The sequence below is a fragment of the Capra hircus genome, chromosome 25 (genome assembly GCF_001704415.2).
Source record: "Capra hircus breed San Clemente chromosome 25, ASM170441v1, whole genome shotgun sequence".
In the NCBI taxonomy this organism is placed as follows: Eukaryota; Metazoa; Chordata; class Mammalia; order Artiodactyla; family Bovidae; genus Capra; species Capra hircus.
The window spans coordinates 10,294,160-10,316,749 of NC_030832.1; the positions used below are offsets into that span (position 1 = coordinate 10,294,160).

Here is a 22,590-nt window from a genome sequence, read left to right on the forward strand (position 1 = left end):
CATCACACAGGCTTCACTCTAAGTCTCTGTCCAAGTGCCGCGTCCTCAGACGTCTTCTCTGCCTTCTAAGACACTCACACCTCCCTCTCCGCTCTCATTTCTGTCCTGTCACTTGTCTTTGTCTGTAGCAATGGTTTTCTGATATTACGTCATGTGTTAAGCTTTCTAGGGCTGCCATGACAAATCACCACAAACTTGGTGGCTTAAACCAACAGAAATTTATTCTCATGGTGAAGAACTAAACACGAAGAGTACCAGATTATACCCTAACTATCTGTGGGTTTTCAACTCCATTCCATGATGTACAGTATATTCAGTACCTGCTATAATAAGGCTGGAATAGGCTAAATGGGCTATTTATATGAGGCCAGCCCAACCTTACCAGCATAAAATACGTCTTTCCTACGTGAGCACCATTTGCAGTGTGCCATAAATTTCAGCAGATGGTATGCCCGCCCTCTAGTGGCCATGAGAACAGTTACCTCCATGTGTTGCTTTCCTCAATGGCAACAATATTTCTGAATTAATGTTAACTCACACTTATTGGAGAAGGAAATGGCAACACACTCCAGTGTTCCTGCCTAGAGAATCCTAGGGACAGGGGAGCCTGGTGGGCTGCCGTCTATGGAGTCGCACAGAGTCAGACACGACTGAAGCAACTTAGCAGCAGCAGAAAATGTAAAGCTGAAGTTGTACAGAACTATGAATTAACAGAAACAGTATCTACTTCTTTGTGCAACATCAGAGTACAATCAACACTTTTACTAACAAACAACAGGATAACAGCAGGTACCACGCAACATTCTAGGTTTGTCTCCAAAGTGCTCAGACTTCTGTCAATTGGCAATTTACCCAATGCCCTGCTTCTCCCTCCAAACACCTTCCAAACGTTCTCTTAGCCCACTTAAATTTAAAACAACTTGATTTATCAAAACTTCTAAGAATAAATGAATGGATATATGCTAAATCACTGCTCTTAAAAAATAAATGATAGAAATTCATTAAAAGATTTTGAAAATATTTTGATTACAGATATGAGTTTTAAGTAATACTGTTGGCATCTGGTGGTAGACTGAAAGGTACAAATCAGATGATTCTGTCACATGCTTTAAAATATAAAAAAGTAAGCACTATTGACATAGAAGCTACTGATACTTAAGACAAATGATGTCTGAAAATTACCGACAGAGGAGTCATAAAATTAGTGACTGTGAAAGTGACATTACCACACTCAGTCCTATTCCCTTTCCAATCAACTTAATGTCTAAAAAAAATGACACTGGGGTGTGCTTGACTATGCTGTCCCCAAGTAACAAACTGTCTTGTCTGTATCTTAAATAGTTAGGAAGAACTTTCAAGGAAGAGGAATTTTATCATACAATTAGAGTAAACGAAGTAGAATTTCTTAACATGGTTTGCAACAAGATGACATAAAGCTCCTGATCTCTGCCTGCAGTGTCCACCAGCAAGTCCATTTAATTTTAGCTACATTCATGATTTGTAAGGCAGGTATGATTTTAGTGCATATCTGGGAAGAACATTCTAGACTCTACCAAGCATCAATCCTGTGATTTTCATACACAGAACACTCCCAGTTCTATAGAATAAATACTAACAATCCAATTAATAAAACTTGCTTCTTTAATAGTAAGTCAATAGCCATAGCCCATTCTTTACCACTAACTACTCTTAGAACCATTATTAAAGATGAAGGGAAAAAAGTTACAGTCAAGTTAAGATTTATTTTAAAATTTTTCTTCCATGAAGAAGGATCAAAAATGACATAAAAATAATTAAATATTCAAAGTTTTAACTTCTAGTTACATAATGAAATTTCAAATCAGAGACTTTAATCATTCCTTTGTATATAAGGAAGAATCTTGGGAGCCAGAAGACCTGGACTGCAGTCCAATCTCCACTTAGGGTAAATCAAACCCTCTCTGCCTCTCTGTACCTTTATCTTCTTACTCTGTTTAAAGGATCTACAGTTTCCACCTACCTCACATGGCTGCTGGGAAAGTCAGAAGTAAAAGCACTTGAAAACTGCTGGTCACTTATCCAAGCATAGTTTACTCATTCTTTGTTTGCTGATAATGTCTAAGATATTCTGGAATTTACAGAGTCAAGCACTTAAAATATTCACCCTTTAATGTCTTTCTGCAATGTTCAGTAAATTAAATGCAATCCTGTTTTCCTAAAAACAGCATCTGGGTTTAGTGTCATATTTTACAAACACAGAAGTATGGTGACTGATGAGCAATCTGATTTGGTTAGGTGTGATGTATTCTAAGTCAAGTAAAATACTGGTTAGGGAATTCTCCAGCAGTCCAATGGCTAGGACGCTGTGCTTCCACTGCAGGGAGCATGGGTTCAATGCCTGGCTGGGGAACTAAGAACCAGCAAGCCGTGCAGCACTGTCCAAACCATATACACATGTGTATATATACATGCACACACACATATATATTTTCTCCATTTGTTAAAAACTTCTGCTCTTCTAGGTAATTATCAAATAATCTGAAATAGGCTTTTAAAAGGATTCGTCTGTAGGACTTATAAAAATTCAAACCAACATAGAATTAGAGCATTTCTGTTTATAAGAGCATTAGGAGCACATGCGAATAGAGTTCAGTACACACAGAATAATGAAGTTTATGTCAATATATAAAGTTGTTAATTGCAGGGTAGCATAACTTCCCAAGTAATAAACACTACACAATCTTACGATGATCCACACTGTTCATAAATACCTGGATTAGAGACAAACTTATAAGTAACCAATATGGTTTTTTTTTAATGAGGAGGAAATTATCAAATGCATTCCTGTAACACATCACAGAAACATTCAGAGACAGAAGCAGTGCCATCCTAACAAACCTTAGAAGTGCCACAGAAACATTAAATAATTATTTCTGCCCAATTTTAGTATACCTAAATCTAAACACATTTGATAATGAAATCTGTATTTGTAATTTCAAGGAATATGAAACCTGTATTTTAATGGATTTTAATATCAATCCATATTAAACACACTTGATATTAAAATTCATATTTGTAAAGACAACATCTGGATAGTGTAATCCAAATACAGGTTTGATATTGAAATCCATATTTGATCAAAGCAAGTATCTGTCATACTAAGACCCCTTTAAATCAGCAATACCCTTAACATGCTTAGGATGCTTGCTTTTTTGGGTCGGGGGAGTGTGTGATACAAGCAAACTGAGTGAAGGCTGAGCCTCAAGGACACCTATAGATGAAGAATAACTCACACCCGGCTCTGGCTCCCCACGGGTAACACTCCAGAATCTTCCAGTTAAGGCACTGCTTAATTTTCATCTCTCTACTGACACTGTGATAAGCAGAGACACTTGCAATAATTAGATTGCGGCTTTCTGCGTGCTATATGAAAAAATGTGTGTTTATACTAAGACCTGTGAGGCATCCTAAAGACCTTATTTGAGGAAACAATCATTCAGAGCGCTGGTTCTCAACCAGGATGATTTTGTGCCCCTAAGGGACACGTGGCTCAGATGGTAAAGCATCTGTCTACAATGCAGGAGACCCGGGTTCGATCCCTGGGTCGGGAAGATCTGCTGGAGAAGGAAATGGCAATCCACTCCAGTACTATTGCCTGGAAAATCCCATGGACAGAGGAGCCTGGTAGGCTACAGTCCATGGGGTTGCAAAGAGTCGGACACGACTGAGCGACTTCACTTACTTACTTACTTACTTAAGGGACACGTGACAATGTCTGGATATTTTTGGTTGTCACAAGTAAGGGGGAGGTGTGGCGCTATTGGTATCTAGTAGGTGGAGGCCAAGGATGCTGCTAAACATTCTGCAGAGCACGGGACAACCCGCCACAACACAGAATTATCTGATTCCAAATGTCAATAATGCCGAGGCTGAGAAACCTTCATTTAGAGGATGCCTATTAAGTTTATTATGGTCCAGAGTGGAGCCTCTAAAAATTCCTTTAAACTTTTTTATGTATTCAACTATCAAAACCATGACAGTGGTTTCATTTCTGGATCAGAAATTGTGTCTTTATGCTATCTTACAGAGAGTGAATGAAGCTGATATCACTCCTTTCTAAGGCAGTATCTGGTATGTTTCACAAGATAAAAGACTTCCCATTTGAAACCATGCTGGGCATGACTCCCAAATTCTTTCACAATTAATCAAATACTGTCTCTTGCCAACCCAACAGTTTCATTTCAGTGAACAGAAGCCCAGCAAAGATGATTCTAACAAGATAAAAGCCATCTGCAGCTTTCAGGAGGCATTTGAAAGGCCAAGAGAAGCTCTACAGGGTTCCATCTTGGCAGCACTCTCTTGGGTCCCATCTTAAACGCAGTCTAACCATTGTTGTCATCTTTCTAATTAAGTGGGCTGCCAAAAAAAACACAAACAACTTGAGTAATGTCACTGGCACGACACCGAGTCTGATGTGAACTCAACATCAGACTCGGAGCATCATCACTGAAAGTTGCTGCTGAAAAGTGGGTTCTAAGAATGCAGAAGCTCAAGGTCAGGAATCATCCTTGCTGCTCAGTCATGGCTGTGCCCTCGTCTCTCTCCTGCAGATTCAACTACAGAGATACTACAAACATCTTAGAGACAGTAATAAAAAAGGGTTAGAAAGATCTCTGATACACATGCTCAAAGGCACTGTTTAAAAAATACTTTCCCAACCAAAAATGATAAATCTTCTTTCGTCTGCCTCTTTCCAACCTCTAAACTCACCAAAGCCAAAACAGGAGGGATTATCTGAGCCATCTCCCTTTCTTCAGAGATGAGAAATCTGCATAAAACGCAGAAATAAAAGATTTCTGTCAGAGCTAGATGTCAGGGCTAAAACCCAGCCCTGTAGAGTCCTAGCTGAGTCCATCTCATTACGTGACCCCTGCTTAAGAACTTGCTCAAAACTCTCTGTACACAAACCTCTCACAGACCTGGATATAACCCTAAAGCCACCTCTCTCTGCTCTGTAAAGCCAAATCATCTCCGTTTTTTCCCCACACTCATTTGGGGACGGGCAGGTACATGTTGTGTGCTACGTGATGTTCCACAGCTCTTCTCCCATTTTTTTACTTTCTAGAGGACACTGAGTGAAAATGTGAAGGGAAAACAGAGGGCACCAATCCAGGCCCAGTGTTCCACAGAAGTCTCAACAGAGTTCACCTGAAGGACGACCTCTTGGCCTCTACAGGTCATTTTTCATCATCTCAGTTACAAAACAAACAAAAGGTTTTTATATAAGTAGGGAATTCCGGCAGATGTTAGGCACATTTTAAGTTCTCTCAGTAGTGCTAACTATCCAGGATTTTTCCACAAGGTAATTTTCACTGATAGATTTTCACTTCTTATGACTACAGCCTAGCTGGCATTTTCTTTTTAAAATCTCATTTAATCCCTGTTTTACCAATGAGAAAATGGAGGCTTAAAGAGGTTAAGTACTAGCTGGAGGCCACATAGCTAAGAAGACAGAAGTGAGTCTGGATTCAAGTTTGTCTGAGTCCTGATTCTTCACCATCTTGCTGGACTACCCCCAGTGACTGACTGTCATCTACTGAAAATCTACGTGAAAACCCTCATCGCACAATCACTGCACCAAACGGAGTCTCAGGAAAACCCTGTTCCCAGACCTTGACGCCTGGCAGATGAGTGACCTGCCCCCAGTCACAGACCCAGTTGGTGCTGCCAGAGGGATGGGGCCCAGGTCCCACTGTAGGTCCGGCCTCCCACTGTAGGTCCTGCACACCAGCCTCCCAGGAAAACGGGAGCAAGCCCAGGAGGGCACGGAAACCTATCCTTTATCCACGTAAGAGTTCGGAAGCCTTCACCCTAAAGCACATCTGGGAACTAGAAGCAGAATAACTGGAGAGGAACACTGCTGCCTGAGAATCTGCTAACAGTTAACACAAAGTGTTTCTGACACAACTGAGAAAAGCTGTAAATGATGCTCCGGGGAAAGAAATTCATATCCCACCTATATAAAACATACACAGTGCAAAAGGTAAATTTTAACCAAATGACAGTTACTAAATTCTCAAGTAGTGAGAGGTGGATTCATATGCTTTTTATCTCTGCTAGGTACTTATAGTCTTGATTTTGTTGTAGCTAAGTATCATTTTTACTTGTGACCAAGAGGCTCAGATGGTAAAGAATCTGCCTGCAATGTAGGAGGCTCAGGGCTGAGAAGATCCCCTGGAAAAGGCAATGGCTACCCACTTCCGTATTCTTGCCTGGAGAATTCCATGGATAGAACCTGGTGGGCAACAGTCCATGGGGTCCCAAAAGAGTCAGACACAACTCAGCGACTAACACTGTAAGTACGGTTTTACATTTGATCCAGTGAATTTTTCTGTGGAACTATTTTTATAATTTTTGAGATTATTTCAAGATTTACATTGGTCTCTCAACAAAAACCTGTCTTGAACACGCATTGAGGATCCCAACAAAATAATCCATCAGGGGTTGACTGGCAATAGGAAAACAGCTGAGATGCGATCTTAGGAAACTTTCTGTTAATAAACCTTGAAATTTTTATACATTTAATAAAACAGAAAGAACATATTCCTAGCTTTTTTTTTTTTTAACTAAACTACAACTTACAAGAAAAACCAGATATCGCATAGTAAAAAGCTGTCAGCATCGTCCAAAATTTTAGAAATCTGTGTCCTATGTGCTTTAGTCCCTTCAGTCATGTCCAGCTCTTTGCAACCCTATGGACTGTATCCCGCCAGGCTCCTCTGTCCATGGGATTCTCCAGGCAAGAATACTGGAGTGGGCTGCTGTGCCCTTTTCCAGGGGATCTTCCTAACCCAGAGAATCTTCCTGACACAGGGATCAAACCCACATCTCATGTCTCCTGCACTGGCAGGTGGGTCCTTTACCACCTTTACCTACTGCTGGGTGCCCAAAAGTGCTATATGCATCATATATTTAGAGATCTACAATTGCATATAAATTGTAAATTAATTCTTACCTACTCTAAGCTAATCGTGAGACAAACTGAAAGTTTATTTAAAATTCCCAAATAAAAAATAGTATTCACAAGTTTTCTGTTCTCTAAAAACTCACTTGGCCAAAACATCCCTGTAATTAAGTATCTCCAAAAGCATTTAATTGGGGCTTACCTATATGTGATCTTTTAATTGCTGCAAATCAGGAGGTATAAAGACTCTTCTAATAAAAACAATCCAATGCAACCCAGTGAAGGCTGAGGAAATGGGAGAAGACAGGAAAGACAGGTACCTCGTAGTTTGAGAGAAAATCTAGTAATTCTGATTGAGATGGGATGTAGAGAAGTGGTTTCATCACTCGGCGGACAAACTTCTCAATGTAAACAGCACTCATGGGGCCTTTGTATTCGATTGGTCCAAAACTAGTACCAAAAAAAATAAAAATAAAAAATAAAAATACACCATGCATTAAACCTGTAATATATAACTGAAATCATCAACACTACAAAATGAAAATGTCCTGCTTTAGGATCCCAACTGGTTCATATGTCAGTAGCCTTCCTTGTCTCAAGAGGGTAACTGGAGGCCTAATTAAGAGCAAGCATTTTTGTGAGGGGAGGTACAACTGGCCATTACTTTTTAATATGAAATTAATTCTGCAAACTGAATTTCAGAGCAAAGTTCATTCTAGTCTCTGAAAAAAAATTAATTCTCACAGTAACATTTCTATAAAAAACAATAAACAGGCAACTCTGAAAACAGATCAAATGCCAAAGGATCTTTACATAATTCTGCTGGGGGTGGGGGAGGGGCGGAAGGAGGGGGGAGGGGTCGACTTTCCTTTTCAAGTCACTGTGAAATAAGGAACAAGTTGAGCAGTTGGTCTTTGGCCCACTACAAAGTAGTCATTAAATATTTTCAGAGGCACTTACGCAAAAGGTCACTAAATAAACCTTAAAACTATATTACAACAAAAAATTATATGAAGGTATGAAGTCAGGGAACTGTACAAATGATCTTCCCTGTTTTCCCAGGCAGTTGTGCTTGGGGACACACAGGAATTTGATTTAGTACCAATAAGCAATACTGCCAACACCGAGTTATCCTCCTAAGCTAATCAGAATGGTCACAGGGCTTTCTTCACTCTTGCACAACACACATTGCTCAAATATAATTGGATGGTATGTGGCGAGGATGGGGGAGTACGGCGAAATTCAGCAGATCTATACCCATTCTTCTCTCTGAATGGAAACTGACACTAAGCGTCCTGTTAACAGCAACAGCAGAGCACAGGAAAGAACTACATAAATGGGGATCACAATATTAATACATAATAACAGAAACACACATACATATAATGTGATGACATAAACAATCTTCAGTGTGCCCTGCAGAATATGACAGCAGACAGAGGAACATCAGCATGAAAGAGGTAAAGATAGCTTTCTCCACACACAGCAGAGACACTGGGTCAGCGACTCTATCGATTCAAGACTTACTACAATTCATTTGCTAACTAATTTGTTTTTAAATTACTACCACCACCAACCCCATCATCCACCACCAAATTTTAATTTAAAGGAAGAAATCAAAAAAATCATCTAATAACTTATTTTGCTTAGCAGAAAGTGGGCAAGGGACCTGGAAACCTCGTCCACTCAAGCAAATCAGGCTCTGCTGAGGTTCCCAGGTACCGTGTTACAAAGGTCCCAGGGATCAGGCGTAATGAGAAGATCCCCAGATGCAGGTCGTAGAGCACGTTTTGCCAGCACACCATGGCCACTGCTTTCGGACAAGCTGACTGAGGGGAGGTGAATTCTGCACAGAGTGTTTTGGGAAAACTACTTCCTGCTTCAGAGTCTTTCCTAAACTGCCTTGGTGACTGGCAACAAAACAAGTCAAAAAAAACTTGGAGTCTGCTCTCACAAAACAGGCAAGCCTGTTAATTTCTATAGGTAGCTACTACTAGTTAAGCTGTTATACAAACAGCACAGAATACCAAAAGGCTACCTTTTCGTGTCTCTGCCGTAGCACTTTATTTTTTGGTACAATGGGAATCTACATGTTGAAATGAGTATTAACGGTTCTGAACTGACTCAAACAAGTAAAGGTTTAACAGGCCAAGATGAGGGGCAAGCACTTTAAGGTATACCAGCCTCAGTTTCCTCATCTGTAAAATAAGAGGGCTGGACTAAGTATTTCTGATGTTCCTTTCGTGTCCTTTCGATCTTTCTATAAAACTAAGAAAACCAATAGTGTAAGACAATGCTGCACACCCACATATCCTGAAATGACATTTGTACTCAATTTAAGGGAACTCATGATTTTAATGTCACATCGAGTTAAGTCTACCTCTGGGCAGCGGGCTTGGTTACACATAGTTGCAAGGCCTACACTCCCTGCTAGCCATCTGCGCCCTATTTCCAAAAAAAGAAACACAGGGATCTCTTCAGGGCAAGCTCATCGCCCATTACATACTACCGAGGTTTACAACTTTCAAATATTAATATAACACCATATACTTATCTTAAAAAAAAAAAAGAAGTGACCATCAGCAAGTTACTCAGAGAAACTGTGTTTATACCCAGAGGGAAATTTGAGGGTGGAGATGGGGAAGGAATGTGTGTTTTTGCTCAAATACTATTCAATAGCTCCTGAGAAACAACACTCTGAGCCACACAAGTTTTATGTTAGAGACACAGGAATGTGCGGGAAGGGGATAGATAATCCACACATGATAGTCTGGTGATATCTGTAATAAATCTGCATTGATTAAGGCCCAAGAATTTTAGAGGGAGGTAATAAAGCCTAAAAAGTGAAGTTCTTACTGGTCAACTCTTCTTAACCCTTCAGTAACAAACTTCAAGCCAATGACACTGAACAGAGCCCAGAATTTCATCTTCTGTCTCCAAAATCCTTCAATCAGATTTTTAGACCTAACATCCACAGCAGGATTTCCCAGGTGGCTCAGTGGTAAAGAATTCACCTGCCAGTGCAGGAGCCATAGGAGACACGGGTTCAATCCCTGGGTCGAGGAAGATCCCCTGGAGGAGGAAATGGCAACCCACTCCAGTACTCTTGCTCGGATAATCCCATAGACAGAGGAGCCTAGAGGGCTACAATCCATAGAGTCACAAAGAGTCGGACACAACTGAGCAACTAAACAACCCAGAGCAAGGCCCGGGCAGTTCTCCAAAACCAAGCACCAGTATTTCTGCAGCAAAATGAGGACAGTGGCATCTGATGCGGTACAAAGACTATAGGTGGCCTCTTGGTACTTTAGGCCAGATGAATGCATTTGGGGACGATGTTCATGGAACTCTTTCAGGTCTTCAAAGCTCTCTGGATTTCAGAATGATAGATTATAGGATTGCACACTTGTAGTTTTTTCTTCCCAATTTGAAAAAATGTTAGATATCCTCCTGACTATGTTACGCTGCTAGACAACAGGATAAGGACTTTAGTACATTTTTATTCCATAAAATATTTCTATAATATTTGAAACATACAGCCACACAGCGGAGTAACCAATACAATTGAAAACAATGCTACTGAATACGTAATAACATGGAAAAATGTTCACACACAAAAAAGCAGTTGAGGAGATATTACTACTATCAATACATGACTCCATTTTTTAAGTAAAAAAAAGGGGAGTATGGATATGTATAGTCACAGGAGGATATAAATCAAAACACATAGTGATTATGGACGATTGATAAATCACAGATCCTTCTATTTACTTATTTTTGCTTACTTATTATTTTCTCAATTTTCTACAGTAGATATTTTTAAACAGGATAAAACAAAAATTCACTTTGAAACTGATAAACTGAATTGGATTAGAAACACTACTTGAAAGTTCTTACCTCCGATGATACAGATATATTACAGGAAAATAAAAAAAGTGTTTCTGTTTTCTGCATTTCCCCTGATTCCACCAACAGTTAATTGCGACAAACAACACCTGCAAGTCAAAGAAGGTTTCAAATGACTATAAATAACAACTGAAAAATCACCAAGATTTAAAAAATAAAACTATAGAAATGAAACAATCCCTCTCTGAAACAGAAAGCATTAAAAAAATCGTTTTGGGTGTTCAAAGAAGAGCATCATTCACTCTGACAAGGACAAAGAAAGACTCTAGTAGACAGTGTCCAGCTGGGACTCTGAATATTTTGCAGTCTGGTCCAAGAGAAAAATGAATTGCTTCAAATCCTGAAGTGAATGACACCAAATAACTTTTTCTAAGCATGATTATACTAAAACTTACCAGTAGGATATGTCTTTTGATAGTCAAACTGAGCATCTGAGAATAAAAACAATCTTACCTTCAGCTGACATACTAAAAATTTCAAAGGACCGTTTTTAATAATGATATTAAAAACCAATAAAGATAATAGATGACTAGAACTATACTCTAAAATATACTATCAGATAGCAAAAATATGGATTAAATATGTATTTATAGGCAGATGCTGAAGTATTTAAGGAGACGTATCCCAGTGCCCGAAATTTACTTTGAACTGTACCCAAAATGGGATGGATTAATAGTTAGACCGGAGCAGAGTTTCTCACCTTTGTTACTACCGACACTTTTGGCATGAACTCATACAGGGTTTTTGCTGCTGTTTTATTTGTTTTTGCTGGGGGCAGGGGTGGGGAGGGCACACAGTGGATGTCAGATTCGGTGGGATTCCTGGCCTCCCCTCTCTAGTAGTGACAACCCAAAACCTCTCCAGACAGTCCCAAAAGTCCCCTGAGGACAAAACTGCCTATAGTTGAGAACCACAGATTACATGGATGATAAGATGAACAGATACATGATAAAACAAGCCTAATAAAATGTTACTAGACGTTAAGTGGCAGACAGAGCTCGCTTTTGCTATTATATGTTTTAAAATCTTTGTAATAAAGTACTGAAAAATATGAAGACTACAAATGAAAAGTCACTTTCAGATGCCTTATACTGACCAGAGAGCAGTACTGCTCAAAACTTAATGTAAACTCTCAAGAACTCCTTTTATACTCTACCTATACTTTATAACAGTACCTTTACTAAGGCTGACACCTCAAAAATAGGGCACAAGCTACAACATTTGCTAATTTTATTAAGTAATGTGGCTCCAGAAATTTTTGCCTATTTCCAAAAATAAACCCACTCCTTTTCCCTACTGAGAATATAGAACAATAAGCTCTCAATTTAGAAGGAGCTGAAATTTTTTTTCTGAAAGAAGGCAGAGCCCATCAGTTGTGGATGGCACTGTAACCTCCACCACTTGTTCTGTGGCCTTAAACTATTCTGCCCTCTAGACCCAAGGTCGTGCTTCAGGGCAACCAGCATCAGCTTGCAGGGCTGTTCTAAGGAGCAGGGGCCTGCACAACAGCATGCAATCCCTACAGTCACACTGAAGGACATATTCCTTAGGCTGGCAGTAATATAACAAGTAGTTGACACTTACCCTAAAATACAACAGACTCTCACATTTCCCCCAAGTGCTCTAAATGAGGAATGACTGACAAAGGGGTGACTTCCTTTAAGCTTGCCTCCCAGAGCTCCCTTAGGGTTGTTTTCTTCCCACAAGTGTCCCCAGCTTTATTACTATCAGCCATTCTTAAGGGGAGTTGCGGCGGGGGTGGCGGGGAGACAAGGAATAGATTGATTCCATGCGTCCAAAGCTGGAACACAAAATCACAACCCCCTGAGAATCAACGCTATCAATACAAAAATCAATGTATTTATACAGTACTTAGCACCACTTTCAGGGGTATAACTTAATTAAAAAGGTTTTGCTACGCTGGGCAGGAAGTCTAGCCAACATTTATAACATTGTTTCTAAGAAAATCCAACTGAGAGTTCCAAATGAACTTCTGAAACTCAACTGTGCCACAAGTCACCCCAGATCAGTGGGTCTGGACAGCAGCCTCTTAGAAACCTGCAGGATGCTTTGTGGCTGACTGAATCGGTCGGGGGATGCTAGAGGGCATGCGGTGGGCAGGGGCCGTGGCACCGATGTCCTGCAGTGCTTCAAGCTGCCCTGCACATGGAACGATCCTCCGTATCACCCAGAGCAGTTTTAAATATCCTGCCAAACACTGATGTGGAGGGAAACCTGTTTATCATTATTAAACTCAGATCTTGACTCCACTTTATAGATGTCAATCCAAAGCATGGCTTCTGTGTTCACTGAATTTCTCAAGAAGGCAACATCTGTTTAATTGAGGGCAGAAAGGACTTTCGTTGGCTCAGAACTTTACCAAGAGCTGTTCACCGTTTAGAAAAATCAAGTCACTGAGAGCAATGCCCTCATGGCCCCTGTGTGGCCAACATATCCTACTTTATGAGGCTGCATTTGTAATTGTTCCTGCTATTATAACTCACAGTGGTTCTCCATTGCCTTCTCCTACATAAAGGTACATGGACCTAACTTACCCCAGCACTTACATACTAAAACACGTGTTTAATTATACACCATTTTTCTTTTCCCCCTTATTTTTATGTTACAATTAGTGCATTAAATTGGCTACATCAAAACTATATGTATAGGGAAGTTTTATCATCTATGAATACCTTTTGAGGACAGAAAAAGGGATATCAAAAAATACTTGTTTTATAAAGGTCAACTGGGATCCACTGGATTGAAAACCACTGCCAGACAGAAGGCCTATATATCAACTGTCTATATATCCCTCTTACCAAGCGTGAAGGTGGCGTTCATTAAATATTTGTTGAATGTAGCTATGGTCTAGGTATTTGAAAGGTCTGCCTAGTTACACTGTAATCATGACCCATAAATTCTCTTACGTAAAATAACCAGCAAATATTAACAGTATATTCAATGAGGATTTTCAGTCTCCCCACTGAAACCAGACAACCTGGCACCCTGAGATGAGCACTGGCCTCATCACAAGAAAACGTGGCATCTCCTCCCACTCCTGCCTCTAACCAACTACGACAAGCACAATCAGAAGGCCTCTGCTCACAGGGGCTTTACGATTTAGGCTAGAAATAAGGCTCCTGGCCTTCACCCTGGCAAAATCAGCCATCTGGGAAAGGTGTCTCTGTGGGGAGAACCTGCTCTGCACCTGGACTGCCAGTCATCTGATGGTCAGGCTGAATGTCCACCTTACCTGGTCTGAAAGCCGACTTGCTGCTTGTTCAATCTCAGCCCTGGCGGTGATGGACTGGCCACACCACGGAGCATAGAAGAACAGCAGCACCACCTCCGAATCCCGGCGAATGTGCTCTGCGTAGTCCAGCTGCCCCTGGAAGAGGTCAAGAACCGGAGACCTCGAGGAGAAAAAGCTGACAGGTGGCTTTGCTGGAATTATCACATCTTTTGCTCGACTAAAAAAAGAGCAAACACAAGATTGTTTAGTTTATCTTCTAACAACAGCTCTGTGTAGAAAGAGAACAAAGCTTAAAAGAAGAGTCTTCTCTTAAATAAGAAAAGGGACTTCCCCAGACACTGGCCTAGAGGATAAAAGTAGTACTTTACGCTAAGCGAAGGCAAGATTTGACTGAGAGAATGCAAGACATGTTCAAAACATGTTAAATGACATGTTAAAAACATTCTCTAACACTGTCTGCCCCGGGTGTGGGGTGGGAGGGCAGTGGAGAGCAGACAAGAAGAATGTCTTTGAATAATCCGGACTCTTGCCTCCCCCACCCAAAAGACTCCATCCTTATCGGACTCTTGCCTCCCTCACCCAAAAGACTCCATCCTTATCTCTCTGCAGCCTTGCTCTCCACAAGCCACTGATGCCCAGGGTTTCAGAGCCACCAGTGAGCTTGCTCAGAATCAAGAGGGGGGAGCACGCATGGCACCACTAGGAGACATGGGAAATGCTTACAGTCCACTCACATTAAGTCCATTAGCTGCGGCTGGCCTGTACTTAGGACACTCAGGTAAAAGTAATAATAATGTAGATGTCTCCATTTGTATGTATGCATCATGATCCAAAGGTTAATAAAGATGAATAGCAAAGCAACTGCCCATTTAACTGGAAAACAGGTTTCCCAAGTATGTACTTAAGATTCACAGAAGGTCAGGGGAAGAAAGAGAATAAAACTAAACAAGTGGCCAGAGCCAAGACAACAAGGTCTGTGCTGAAGCTGCATCCCACCAGGTTAAAGGGCCCCAGTGAACACTCTTGAGCTGTCCACACATCTGGATTAAAAGAGTATAAAACCATTAGAGCAGCTTAGCTAAGAAACAAGCGAGAAAATAAAAATGGAACCCTATGAAAATTCAATTAACCCAAAAGAGGGAATTTCTTAGATGTTCGGTGGTTGACACTCCCTGCTTTCAAACTGCTGAGGACCTGGGTTTGGTCCCTGGTTGGGAAACAGATTCCCGCAGACCATGTGGTACCAGGTTGGGGGGCGGGGAGGGGGGTGGTGGTGTGGAAGGTGAACAGAAAAAAGACCAAGAGAGGAAGAAAAACCAGAAAGTATAAATGGAAAACAAACAGCCAGATGGTAAACACAAACTCAACCATATCAACAATTACATTAAATATAAAAGGACTAAACCATCCAATTAAGAGGAAGAGATTGACAGGCTGGATAATGAAGCAAAACCCAACCATATGCTCTCTAAAAGCATTTTAAACATAAAGACATAGACAGCATGAAACCACAGGGATGGGAAAAGATAAACTACATACATAGTAAGCACAAAAAAAAGCTGTAATACATCATTAGGTGAAAGGATAAACTAATTTGTGTGTTCTTACAATTAAATGTCACTCAGTAATTTAAAAGAAAACAAACCGATACATACTATAAGTGGATGAGTTTCAAAATACACTGAAAGAAGTCAGACACTAAAGAATACATATAATATGAATGCATTGACATGAAATTCCATAACAGGCAAAACTAGTCTATAATGAAATCCATCACATCAGCAGTGGTCCGGAGTTGGGAGTAGAGCAAGGAAGACCGGCTGCAGAGGGCGCTGAGGAAAGTTTCTGGGGACAAGGAATTAAAACGGTAGTGGTGGCTACACTGGCCAAAAGCATGGACCTACATATGTAAAATGTGGGAATTTTACCAAGTGTAAATTATAGTACAACGGCACTGATGAGAAATAAGTTTGGCTGATGGGTCACCTCCTTGGTGAGGACTGCTCTGACGAGTCTTCCAATTTTTTTTTTTTCTCTCAGATTCCTATTAGTTGCTTTCAACAGCCCTCACCATAATCTGTGACTTACTTATCTGCCTGTTGATTAACTCCATAAGGGTAACAACCCTCGCTCTTTTCTTCACTGATAAATCCTCACTGTTTAGCAGCTCCCAGTACTGCAAAGGTCAGTAATGAGCAAAATGAACAAACCTACCCTACTCACCTCATTTGAATATATGTGAAAGCAAACTAAATCCATACAGACATATATTATTAATCTGAATCAAAAATGTCAGAAGGTGCATTTGCATTACAAGGAATGATTCTAAGGACCACTTTATTCTAACTTTATATGTGTTCAAATGCACTTGATCATCTGGTCTCTCAGTACACAGCAAAGTAGCAGGACGGAGGAACAGGTAGGAACATGCTACCAGCTCTGAGATATGCAGCAGACAAACAGACAATTAGAACCAAAAAAGAAATCAGGCATCATCTAGGTTGCTTCCATGTCCTGGTGGTGGTTTAGTCGCTAAGTCGAGTCTGACTCTTGCAACTCCACAGACTATAGCCTGCCAGGCTCCTCCATCCATGGGATTCTCCACGCAAGAATACTGGAATGGATTGCCATTTCCTTCTCCAGGGGATCTTCCCCACCCAGGCATCAAACCCGGGTCTCCTGCACTGCAGGCAGATTCTTTACCAACTGAGCTATGAGAAGGCCTTCCATGTCCTAGATATTGTAAATAGTGCTGCAATGAACACTGGGATACATGTGTTTTTTTCAGCTATGGTCTCTCAAGGGTATATGCCCAGTAATGGGACACAGAAGCAACCTAGCTGTCCACTGACAGATGAATCGGTAAAGAAGTTGTAGTGTAATACAATGGAATATTATTCAAAGCCATAAAAAGGAATGCATTTGAGTCAGTTCTAACAAGGTGGATGAACCTAGAGCCTATAATACAGAGTGAAGTTAAGTCAGAAAGAGAAAAACAAATACTATATATTAATACACATATACGGAATCTAGAAAGATGGTGCTGATGACCCTGTTTGCAAGACAGCAATGGAGACACAGACATAGAGAACACACTTGTGAACACACTGGGGGAAGGAGAGGGTGGGATGAACTGAGAGAGTAACACTGAAACCTGTGTCATCGTATGTAAAATAGTCAGCCAGTGTGCAAACGCTGTGTGACGCAGGGAGCTCAAGCCAGTGCTCTGTGACAGCCCCGAGGGAGGGGACGTATGTGTACCTGTGGCTGACTCATGCTGACATATGGCAGAAAGCAACACAATACTGTGCAGCAATCATCCTTCAATTACAAATACATAAATTCAAAAAAAAAGAAATCATACAAATACCCAAGACCAAAGCTACTCTTAAGAGTCTTGGGTCATTCAGTTTTGAGGAAGAGTACATACCCTTCTCTACATCTAGAAGGTTTTAGCTTCCTGAATTAAGACAGTTTTAAATATATTGCTTCCCCATTTTAACCAAAAATTATTAACATCATAAAGTAATGCTGTTAAAAGTCAGAGCAAATCTCCTATTTATGCACTCATGCTAATATTTTAACTCTGCAGTCAGGGAGCTTTGTCTAAGTATAACATCTTCATAACCCCAAAAACTCAGTCACTTACACCGTAATTCAAAAAAAAAAAAGTTCACTGAGCAAAGGTCTCTGTGCTTCAGGCACTGCTGTATAGGAACTAAGGGACCTGTTCTCAAGGGGCTTCCTTTCTCAGGAAAGAAGACATGCAAACAAGCAAACCTGTAAACAGACATAAAACCATACAAAATGATCACGCTCGCTGGAGAAGTCAACACGGAAATGTGGCAGGGCACCTGGAAGCTCCTCCATGGGGTGGAGACATGAGTGACAGGAAGGCAGTCACCCAGAGGGAAGGCCCTGAGGCAAGCTGACACATTCTGACAAGTCCAAAAGTCTTTGGAGGCATTATTTTTCTGCTCTTCAAATTTGCTGGTAAGAGTTAAATACGTAAAGGAGGGAAAATGCAAGTCTGTGGCAAATCAAAGGACAATCATCAACCTAGTACTGCTGATGAGCCAGCTCCTCAAGTAAACCAGCCAGACAAGCCCGTGGCCCGTCAAAAAGCAAACACAACCGGGGCAGAGAAACTCATATGCGTCTGCCCCAACAGAAGCATTCATGAGTTGCCATTTAACTCCTAAAATTAGCTACTGTTTTTGAGAAACCATACGGAGATTAAAGATTTCCTGCAGCTTTGAAGCCAAAGTCTCAGGTACCAAAAAACTCAAAAGAGCTGGTTGCAAACAAGGAAGTCCTGTCGCAACTCCCAATTTCTATACCAGAATCACGCTCTACACCTTCCAAAGAGGGTCTGAGGTAGGTTTGAGCTTACAAAACAAAATAAAGCAAAATGAATATATATACATAGAGAGATAATGGGGGACAGGGAAGCCGGACATGCTGCAGCCCACCGGGTCCCAAAAAGTCAGAGATGACGGAGCAACTGAACAACAGAGATAACAAAGACAGACACCCAAAGACATACTTATAACTTTTTCCCCACAAAAACACACCCACAAAGCAGGGTAAAAGGAAAGGATGAAGTCATGGACATTCAATGCATAGAAAGGCAGCTAGGACAGAGATTAAGTGCTCAGAAATGCACAACTAATTATTAATAGTGTTTCAACCCCAAATCAACCTTTTTTCTTTTTTAAAAAATAAGCAATAAGACACTAAAGGGGGTTGTCTTATTTCAGGTCTGGAGCTATTAATAAAAAATAACTTAAAAAAAAATTCTACTCTTTAAGCCTCTGTCTTCATTAACGCACAAGATCTTAAAAGCAAAATAGGAAAAGAGGGCAGAAATGTCAGAGTCAGTTGTAGAACAATAAAGTAGTATCATGACACCATTCAATCAAAGGAGATTATTAAAAAATCAATTTGAGTCTATTAAAAGACCATCAAATTTGTGGCACAGAAAGAAGCTGGACAGGCAAACAGGCTGTTCACTGGCTCACTCTCCCTGCCTCAAGCAGGTGGGATCTTGCTCAGCCTGCTCCATTAACTGGATTTACACTTCTTCCTGAAATCTCAAAGGACTTTCATATTTACTAAGTCTTGTTCTCTCAGAGAAAACACTACATTTTATTGCTATAAATGGACAAACTGATGCAAGTAAGCTCTCTACCCTTGGAGGAGAACCTCTCTTCCTCATCTGAACTCGAATACCACGTTTCCGTATTCTACCTTGTAAAATACTTTGTGTAATTCCCTTGTGTAGGACGTGACAAAGAACACAGTTAAGAGCCTGGTTTCTGACAATAAAGGATTCAAACCCCAGCTCAGCCACTTATCAGGTGGAAGTGAATTGGGGCAAGTTTTGCAACATGGCCAAAGATCCGCTCCTTCGTGTGTAAATTGGAAGAGTAAGAATATGTATGTGTGTGTGTATCTCTCTCCAGACTTTGCTTGGTGACTTAAGTGATCCATAACAGGCTCTCAGGTCACGTGTTAAATAGATAAATGCATTCATGGAATCTGTAGTTCTCAAACAGGTGACTCCGTCCCCCAGAGGACATCAGGTATGACCTGGAGACATTTCTTACTGTCACACTGTGGGGGGTGAGGGGTAAGAGCAGGTAGTAAGTAGAGGCTAGGGATGCCGCTGAACACCTCAGAATGTACAGGGCAGCCCGCTACCACAAGAATTATCTGAGTCAAAATATCAACAGTACCAAGGCTGAGAAACCCAGCTGGCAGGCTGCACCTGGCACAATGGCAAATGCTCAATAAGGTTTTTTGTTTAGTTTTGTTTTTTTACTATATGACTTTTTTTCAATTAGGGGTATAGTTGTTTTACAATGTTGTGTTAGTTTCTGCTATACAGCGAAGTGGATCAGCCATACATATACTTCCATGTGTGTGTACATATGCTCAGTCATGTCCAACTCTCTGCGACCCCATGGACTGCAGCCCTCCAGGCTCCTCTGTCCATAGATTTTCCAGAAAAGAATACTGAAGGGGGTTGCCAATTCCTTCTCCAGGGGACCTTCCCGATCCAGGGATCAAACCCGTATCTCCTGCATCTCTTGCACTGGCAGGTGGATTCTTTACCACTGAGCCACCTGGGAAGCTCATATGTATCCAAGATCCCCTCCTTTTTGGATTTCCCTTTCATTTAGGTCAACAGAGAGCATTATGTTGAGTTTTCTGTGCTATACAACAGGTTCTCATTATTATCTATTTTATACATATTAGCGTATATACTGGAGAAGGCAATGGCACCCCACTCCAGTACTCTTGCCTGGAAAATCCCATGGACGGAGGAGCCTGGTAGGCTGCAGCCCATGGGGTCGCTAAAAGTCAGACACGACTGAGCGACTTCACTTTCACTTTTCACTTTCCTGCATTGGAGAAGGACATGGCAACCCGCTCCAGTGTTCTTGCCTGGAGAATCCCAGGGACTGCGGAGCCTGGTGGGCACAGAGTCGGACACGACTGAAGAGACTTAGCAGCAGCAACAGCGTATATATGTCAATCCCCATCTCCTAATTCATCAGCGATAATTATTATAATTTCTTCTTTCCACTAATCTTTCGACATCTCTTTGACAACAGGGGTCATATATTGTCCTAAACAGACTCCATAAAAATGTTCCAAGTTGAAATCTTCCCAGTGGCTGCTATGCCAGTCAGTGGCACCAAAAACTTACAAATAAACTGGAGTCCCAGGAGACACACTGTAGACACACCAAAACACGAAAACACACCAGACACACTAAAACATAAAGCAAAATTTGTACTTGTGTCCTTTTCCAAAGCAAGACACATTAACTGTCTTTCCTTCCCCTACCCCACCCACTAGCTCCAGCCTACTCAGGCCTTTCTTCCAGTTTCAGGAAAACACCAGTCCACCAGTCTTGTCCAGTCCCAGGACCTTTGCACCTGCCGTTTCCTTAACCCTGGACATTTCCCCCCGGATCTCCCCAGTGCTGGCCCCTTCCCCTTCTTGGGTGCTTCTCCTATGTAGTCCCCCGGGAAGGTCTTTAGGGCCCCGCCCTCATTGCTTCTATTCCCTGCGCAGCACTTACTGAAACCCTTTAAGATTATGTTAAGGCTACTCGTTTGCTGAGAACAGGGACTTCTGATATTCATCACACACCCTCGAAGAGCCGTCCGCATACAGTAGGTGCGGATAAATAATCGTTAGATCCATGAGTGCATGAATTCTCAACGTCCGGGACGCTAATGGTCTTCTACGCCTACCCGAGGCATAGGGAAATAAAATGGGTGATAAATAAGGGTCCTACAGGATGGGCAAAAGTGACGGGTGCACCCCCAAGAGATCCCAACAGGTGACAAGCACATCAGAACCTGGCCCACCTTTCCTGGTATGAAAATGGTAGGAAGGGCGCCGGGCAGCACCTCAGAGCCTCGCCTGAGGGCTCGCTGGCCGGCGAAAAGGGAAAGCGGCGGGCAGGGCCGCATGCGGCAGGGTCAAGTCCACCGGCCAGGGCAAAGTCAGGCCTGACTTCCGGAGACCGCTTCGACCCTCGACTCTGAGGCTCCCAAGCCGGCCACGCGCCGCCGGCCCGGCCCAGGGGCGCCGGCCCGGGGCAGGGGGCCGGGGTGGGATGCGGGCCGCCTCACCTGCAGGTAAACTTGAGGGCGAGGAGCAGCGCGCAGCCGAGCGCCACAGCCCCGCAGAGCAGCTCCGGCCGCCGGCGCGCCATGAGAGAGGCGCCGCGCAAGCCGCGGCGGAGCCGGCCCTCCGAGGACGCAGCCGGGGCCGGGCTGAGGGAGCCGGAGCCCGCGGGGCCGCCGCCGCCGCCGCCCTCGTCCTCGGCGTCGTCGCTGCTGCTGCTGCCGCCGCCGCGGCCTCCGCATTCCGACATTACATGCTCCCCGTCGCCGGCTTTATACCGCCGCCGCCGCCGCCGCCAAGGGCCCGAAGGCCCGGCCCGGGCCAGCCCGTCGCTCCCCAATCCCGCAGCTCGCCGCGCCCGCTAACCCCGAGCCTCCACGTCAGCCCCGCCGCCGCCGCGGCTCCCGCCCCCTCCGGGCAGAGGGCGGAGCCGGACACGGAAGCCCCGCCCCCGGAGGGCCACACCCCTCGCTCGTGGCGTCTGCGCGGCCCCACCCTTTACCAGCGCCGCCGCGGAGGCGTGTTCGTCCCACAGGCCCCGCCCCGTCCCTGGAGTCTGCGCGCACGCCGCTGTTGCCACGTGCTCGCCCCGCTTACGTCCGTCCGTCCACTGAGTCTGCGCAGGCGCCGCGGCTAGGTGTCCGGCTGCTCTTACTGCGGGTTCAACCCAGCGCTGCCCTAAAGCAGCCCCGGGCGGCGGAAAGTCACCGCCTGGCTCCGGGAGCTTAAAAGAGCTGTAATGGTGACAGCAGTCGTGTCTGGGACACACCTGTGGAATTGCATTGGCATCAGTACTGACCTCACAGAGATGCTTTGAAGGTTAACTTGAGGTCCTTGATGG

At 42.8% G+C, this 22,590-nt stretch overlaps 1 protein-coding gene across 3 annotated transcripts in view; it reads right to left on the reverse strand.

Moving 5' to 3' along the window:
- Positions 1-22,158, reverse strand: part of TXNDC11 (thioredoxin domain containing 11) — a 58,642-nt gene extending 36,484 nt beyond the window's left edge. The window contains exons 1-4 of one of the 3 annotated variants that reach the window (XM_018040476.1): positions 21,755-22,158; positions 14,103-14,319; positions 10,841-10,938; positions 7,264-7,393 (exon numbers count right to left, since the gene is read on the reverse strand). In XM_018040476.1, the coding sequence (XP_017895965.1) occupies positions 7,264-7,393; positions 10,841-10,938; positions 14,103-14,319; positions 21,755-21,999 (690 nt within the window). In that variant the 5' untranslated portion in view covers positions 22,000-22,158. Of the gene's footprint in view, positions 1-4,749; positions 4,808-7,263; positions 7,394-10,840; positions 10,939-14,102; positions 14,320-21,754 lie in introns of those variants that run through there. The other 2 variants (XM_018040477.1, XM_018040478.1) reach the window with 2 other exon arrangements.